Source organism: Plasmodium reichenowi, chromosome 8 (genome assembly GCF_001601855.1).
Source record: "Plasmodium reichenowi strain SY57 chromosome 8, whole genome shotgun sequence".
NCBI lineage: Eukaryota > Apicomplexa > Aconoidasida > Haemosporida > Plasmodiidae > Plasmodium > Plasmodium reichenowi.
Genome location: NC_033653.1, coordinates 554125 through 561624, shown reverse-complemented (window position 1 = coordinate 561624; position 7500 = coordinate 554125). Strand labels below are relative to the sequence as shown.

The window sequence follows — 7500 nt, the reverse complement described above, 5'->3', positions numbered from 1 at the left end:
GCAATATTTTAATATATAATTATTTTTAATAATGTTGAAAATATTATTTATATATATTGTTTTGTATTGTATTGTTTTGTTTTATCTTTTCTATCTAACCACTTTGATCATAAAGAAAGATAATTTTTTTTTTTTCTGGAACCATATTATTATTAGTATAATTAAAATTGACAACATTACTCCCTTGATAAGTTTTGTTGTTATCATTATCTCCTATTGAATTTGTATTTTTAAAATATTTCTTTTCATTGTTATTATTTTCTTCAGTGTAATTATTTTTCTCATCAAGAGCATTACTACCATTACTAGTGATACTACTACTACTATTATTATTATTATTATTTTGTGTTATGACATTATTACTATTTGAAGTATCTTCATCTTTTAAGGATTTTAGATAAGAGGTAATAAAGCAGATCTTATTTTTATTTTCATTCGCTCTCATGAATGTGGACACCTCAGAGAATAGCTATAAAATGAAGAGGCACAAAGAAAGAAATAATTATATATATAAATATAAATATATAAATATATATATATATATATATATACATATACACGTTGTATTATTTTATCGTTTTATGCTCACTTTTTTTTCTGCTATATTATATGGGTTACTTATAGAATTATAATTCACCTCATTATAAATATAATCAAGATTTTTTATAGGTGCATCTGTAGTTTTTAGATAAAAGGGCTTATATAAATCAAAAATATTTTTCTCACATTTCATTTTATTATTGTATTTATTAAAGGATATTATTTGAATATGATGATCATCCAAATTTGAAATCTTGTCATATATAATATTTCCATTTGATTCGTTATATTTTTTTATTTCTTCATTCATACTATTTTTCAGAGCCTCTTTTCTTAGTTTATATGTTATAACATCAAATGGAAATTTTCCTACAAAAAAATAAAAAAAATAAATAAATAATAAAAATAAATAATAAAAATAAATAATAAAAAAAAGATAATAAAAAAAAGATAATAAAAAAAAGATAATATAATTTTTGTTGCGTTGAAGAGGGTTACCTCAAAGAGAGAAACATATAAATATGGATACATAAAATGTAATAATATATATATATATTAAATATTACCTGTAAATATGTAGTACTTATTATTACTTATACTTGATATAAAATTAACAGATTCTTCATACTTATAATTATACATATCCAAAGATCCACATATATGATTTTGTCCCATAAAATTATTATATATATAAATGAATGAATAATAGGAAGTTACCAAAAATAAAGATACAAGAAATAACATTTTAAAAAATTCCACACATGCATATTTCTTAATTACTTTTAATTCGGACACAGAATTACTACTTGAATCATCTGTCAATGTTTGTGTAAAAAATTGACTACTAAACATTTTTTTTAAATTCTTTCTATCAATTTTAATCATACGTATATGATTGTTTTCTTTTTTATTATTATTTTTATTTACATCTCCTTCATTCATATCTTTATCGTTTTCTTTATCTTCTTCATCAATCTCACCTTTCTCTTCATCAAAATGAAATTCGTTATTTAAACTTTTATATTCATTTTTCATATCCTTTTTAGAACCTTTCCCTTTCTTATCAGATATTTCAAAGTTTTCCATCTTGGAAAGAAAAGGGGCGTCGTCTATTTTTTTCTCAACCATCTTTGTAAGCTTCTAGAAAAATATTACAGATTTTAAATTAAAAATATAATATATATAGTGATATGTTAAAGATTTTGAAATATAAAACAAAATATTTCTAGTATTAAATGATAAATGAGGATAACCAAATGTATATATATATGTATATATATATATATATATATATATATATATATATTATCGTTATATATAAAAATAAAATATATTTTTTAAAAATATATTACATTCAAATATATACACACTTTTGTATTTTAAATATGGTTGTAATTGTTAAAATATTTATTATTTTATTATTTTTTTTTTTTTTTTTTTTTTTATATTCATACATCTAGTTTAGATTATAAAAAAAAAAAAAGAAAAAAATTCAAGACAAAAAAATTATATCAATACATTTAGCTTTTATTCTTAAAAACATGATTAAAATAAAGAAACCAAAAAAAAGAATATTAAAAAAATATTATTAGTTTTATTTTTTTTTATGATACCTTGTATATGGTCTAAATAATTTTTTTTTTTTTTTTTTTTTTTTTTTTTTTTTATAGGAATATATATTCTTATATAAATATATTATGTATGATAATTTGAATGATGGTATAAATTAACATATAAATTAGTACAGTAACATATATATATATATATATATATATATATATATATATTTTATCATGAATCCTCATTTATTTCCCTTTTAATATATATCATGATATAATAATATTAAGTAAATATAATAATATATATATATTTATATATATATATATATTATTTCATACACAAGTATATAAAAAATATATATCTTTATTAAAATACGTATCATCATAAATACATACATTTATTTATAAATTTATCTTATATATTTAAAAAATGTTATCGAAAGGAAATGTAAAAAATCTGACCACAGATGAGATAAACGAAATGATTAATAATTCTTTAAAATCAGGGGATACAGATGAAGCGCCTTATTTTTTACAACAAAATAATATTTATTGGGAAACAGGCCACAGAACTTATATCCCCTTTTTCCATTTCATGATACATAAATATACGACTAAAATTATAGATGATCAAGTAAATATATAAATATATATAAATATATATATAAATATATATATATATGAGTTTATATTATTATATACTATGAAAAGCATTTTAGTATATATATGTTTGCGAGTAAATTTAAAAGTATTGTATTACTTTTCTTAAAATGCTTTGTATACATATATTATACATAGCAAAAAAACCTATAATTTACTTATTTATTCATTTCGTTAATTTCTCTCTCCCCCACTCTTCATTTTTTTATTATTTCTTTTTTTTTTTTTAGATAAGAAAATTCACAGATAGTGTAAAGAGTGTTCATCATACACCATATGTATTTCATAGGGATGGATATTTCAGAAGTTATTATGGGGATCCAGATATTAATATGGTTTTTAATTTAAAGAAAAATACAAACTTTATTTTTAATTCAACAGGTACTCATAATTCATATAGTTTACTAAGTAATAATAATACTTATGATAAGTCTACTCATATATTTGATCAGGTACTTATGAGCGCCTTTAAATTAGACTTAAAGAGTGTCTTGGAAAATAATGTATAACTAGGAATTAATATAACAACATATAAATTGTGCATATATATATATATATATATATATATATATATATGGATGATATATATCCTTCATATATAATATTTTATTATATTTTAATTTATTTCATATTGTTTTAATTTAGTTTATTTTTTTGTATAATTTGAAGCTAATTTTTTATTATATCAAATGACTCAAATAAAAAAACAATAAAAATAAATAAATAAAAAAAATAAAATAGATAAATAAATAAATAAATAAAATTAAATAAATAAATAAATTTATATGTATTTGTATATATATTTATATATAAACATATCATTGTATCATATATATATATTGTTTATTTTTTTTATTTCATCAAATAAATTATTAACACTAACAGATATAATATGCTTATCGGGTCTTAAAATAACATAAGCATTATTTGACTTAACCCCTACAATGTTTAAAAACATTTCTTTTATAATACGTGAAGTAAATACATAATTAATAGATCTTTTCCCCATATGACTATTATTATAATCATTATTTTTATTATTATTATTATTTTTATTATTATTATTATTCTTATTATTATTATTATTATTATTATTATCACTTATACTTTTATTGGTTATCCCATTTATATATTTCACATGGGAAATGTCCCCAATGGGTTCGTGCTCACCATTGTCCTTTCTAAATAAAACATAGTCGTTTATTTGAACATGATCCATAGATATATTTTTATTATCTATATTATTATACATTTCTTCCTTTACCAATTGCATGTTCCCAGTTGTCTTATCTTTATATAGGAAAACATCTGAGTCCCATAGGCACAAAGAAAACTTGTCATTTGGTATATTATTAAGTAACAAAAAATGAATTGTTTCATACAAAAGTAATTCGTCAAAAAGAATAATCAGAATAGATAATGAATTGTTATTTAATATAGGTAAATCAACTGATGATAATTTATAAACATAATTTTTATCTAATGTATAGAGCCTAAAGTGTGGTATTTTGGATCCAATTATATTAGGTATTTCATATTCATATATATTTTTACAAACTTTTAATTTAGGAATACATTCCATATTATTATTACTAGAAAAAATTTTGTTGTTATCTCCTTTTTTGTTAGTATCATATAATTTGTTTTCCTCCTTATCATAACTATTTTCAAAATTATAATAACTACAAGTGTTCATACTTTTTGCAAAATTATTATTTTTGTTGTTATTAATATATTCTGAACTAAATATATCATTATGCATTTCATTTATATGTATATGATTTTCATATTTATGTTCCAAATTATTTCTTTCATATACATTATTATCTATAGTGTTTATATTATCATAATTCTTTGATAAAATTTTTATTTCATTACGATTGTTTTGATTTTCCATTAGTTCATCCTTATTATTATTATTATTATTATTATTATAATTATTTATATGTAACATATTGGGATTATAAATATGGTTATAATTAGAGGTATTATTTTTAATTACCTTATGATGATTTATATTTTCCTCAAGATTATTTAATGTATTAATATAAGAATAACAAAAATCGGCCCCTGGATATAATAAGCCTAAAACGTTTTTCCTTGTGTTTACTAAATTTTTAATTTTTTTTTTTTTATAAGAAAAAATAAATGGGATTTGATTAAGCATGTTGATAATTTTCTTGGAACCTTGAAGAAGAGTATGAAAAATCAGAGAATTTTGTAGAATCCTAACATGAAGTTTGTTACAAACCCCAAACGTATGACTACTATAATTGGTGTAATTATATCTATAACTATCACAACGTTTATTATTATTATTATTATTATTATTATTGTTATGGCAATTTGTAGATTTAATGTTACACATTTTTGATAACTTATCTATTAATATATTATCCTGGTTGTATCCCAAAATATATGGTATATTTTTTCCCTTCTCATAATTATTTACAGCCTGCGAAATAGTAAAATTGGCCACCAACTTCCTCTCTATATTATAAGACTGAATATAATTATATATCATATTTTTTTCCTTCTCAGTAAATAAGGTATTCATTATAAAGTCTTGGATTTTTATTTGATTTTTAATTAAATTAATAAAAGAATTAGAAAGTCTAGTATCCTTACATATGTAATCATTTAGATCAGTAGAATTATTTTTAATAGTTTCATTAAAAACAAATTTCTTTATTTTGTTTTGATGCAAATTAAAAATTCTTATAATTTTCCAAGAAATATTAAGTACATCTCCTATACCCAAATTTAATCCAAATCCTCCTGAAGGTGGTAATTTATGTGCTGAATCTCCTAATAGAAATATACGTTTTGTATAATTATCTACAAATGTAGAAGCAATAGAACTATACATAGTCCATTTATATATATTATATATATGTATATCATATAAATTAAAACCTATTAATTTATTGATGATTTCTATAATTTTCTTAGGGTTACTATAAAGTAACATTTCTCTTTTGGTTAAATAAGGAATATGTAATACTACATTTCCTTTTTTATAATCATGACATACTAAGATACCTATATATTCATTAAATAGAAAATATAGCATCGATGGATTGTATATCATTAATGTACTTAAATATTTAGAACTGAAATGTATATTTATAAATTTCATATAATTCTTTATATTTTCATCATTAATATTTAAGAAATTCTTTATATTACTTTTCCCACCTTCACAAACAAATACATAATTACTTAATACGATTTCCTCTAAATTGGTTTCGACATTTCTGATCTTAGTTAATACATAATTTGGTGAATTTTCCAAACAATTATTACTAGTATTATAATTATTATTATCATCATATTTATAATTATCTTTCATACCTTTTGAAATATCACAAGGATGAACATTTGAATTCATATGTACTCTATATTTATTGTCATGACACATATTATCGATACACATTTTTTCTAATATGATTTTTTCCTCTTGTGATAATGAAAAGTTATCAATATTTTTTAATTCATTTATATTTTTTATAAATTGAACAAATTCATATCCTATTAACATTTGAGATATATCATAGGAACAACATTTTGAAAACTTATCATTAATAAGATCTTCTTTTTTTTTATCATGAACATTATTATATATATGTTTATTATTCACTTCATTTTTGATAACACTATTTTTATATATAAATTTTAATATCTTATATGTTGAAAATTTTAATTTTATATTTTTTAAAAATTCACGTTTTTTTTTATTAACTTTAATATTAAAGAAATAATAATTATATAAAATACCTAATAATTTATATTGAGACAAATGGGTAACTTTAGATGGACTAATATCTTCATAATAGGTATTTTTATATGTATATTTATTTATAAAATTATTATATATACTTATAATTTTCTCTTTATGCATACTTAAAGAATATTGAAAAGTTTTCCATAAATCTAATTTTTCTGTTTCATTCATAAAACATTTATCTAAATGGTATAAACATCTCCAAGCTTCCATAGTTTGATTATTATAATAATGAGCTTTGGGAATCTTTTCTATACATTTATCCTTTTCTATCAATATATGAGGTATATTATATTTTTGTAAATACAATCCACTTGTTATACCTGTTGGCCCTCCACCTATAATTAAAACAAACGTTTTTCTTACCTTCATCCTTTTCAAACTATTAGTAATATAACCTTCTCGGTATAAAAATAAATATGACCTTAGTAATTGTATACAAGCATATTAATATTTAAAAGGATTACAATTCTAATGGTCATTCATTCTTACTTTGTAATGATAAAATAAAAATATAAAAATAAATAAATAAATAAATATATATATATATATATATATATATATATATATATATATGTTTAATTCTTAAAACATAATTCAAATGGCATTAAGGAGAAAAGAAATAATAATAAAATAAAAAAAATATAAAAAATATAAAAAATATAAAAAAAAATAATAATAATAATAATAAATAAAATAAAACCCTTAAATTCTTACACTTATTAAATTTAACAGGAAATAAATATAAAAACCCTACAAAAATATGTTACAGAACAAATTTATACTTAAAACACACGTAATCATTTATATGTTAAAAAGTATGCTCACATATTTAAAAAAAAAAAAACCAATTCTTGTAGTTCTATAATTCATAAAACTAATTAACATATTATTAAATATTATTTTGTTCAGAAAATCATTGAACAAATAAAAGGTACTATTCATTTTTCATTTTGA

General features: G+C 19.3%; 3 protein-coding genes across 3 annotated transcripts in view; 1 reads left to right on the top strand and 2 right to left on the bottom strand.

The window, feature by feature from the left end:
* Positions 1-1668, bottom strand: part of PRSY57_0814800 (hypothetical protein) — a gene marked incomplete at both ends in the record, with an annotated part of 2065 nt that extends 397 nt beyond the window's left edge. Inside the window, 3 exons of the mRNA XM_012907087.2 lie at positions 100-469; positions 590-909; positions 1107-1668. Coding sequence (XP_012762541.2) covers positions 100-469; positions 590-909; positions 1107-1668 — 1252 coding nt within the window. The remainder of the gene's footprint in view (positions 1-99; positions 470-589; positions 910-1106) is intronic.
* Positions 1669-2529: 861 nt separating this feature from the next.
* Positions 2530-3268, top strand: PRSY57_0814700 (hypothetical protein; the record flags this gene model as incomplete). The annotated part of the gene is made up of 2 exons (XM_012907086.2): positions 2530-2733; positions 2990-3268. 2 exons carry the CDS (start codon positions 2530-2532, stop codon positions 3266-3268), a joined length of 483 nt encoding a protein of 160 aa, XP_012762540.1.
* A 317-nt stretch (positions 3269-3585) lies between these two features.
* Positions 3586-6915, bottom strand: PRSY57_0814600 (FAD-dependent monooxygenase, putative; the record flags this gene model as incomplete). The annotated part of the gene is made up of 1 exon (XM_012907085.2): positions 3586-6915. The coding sequence occupies one exon, from the start codon at positions 6913-6915 to the stop codon at positions 3586-3588; it is 3330 nt and encodes a 1109-aa protein (XP_012762539.2).
* Between the last annotated feature and the right edge of the window lie 585 nt (positions 6916-7500).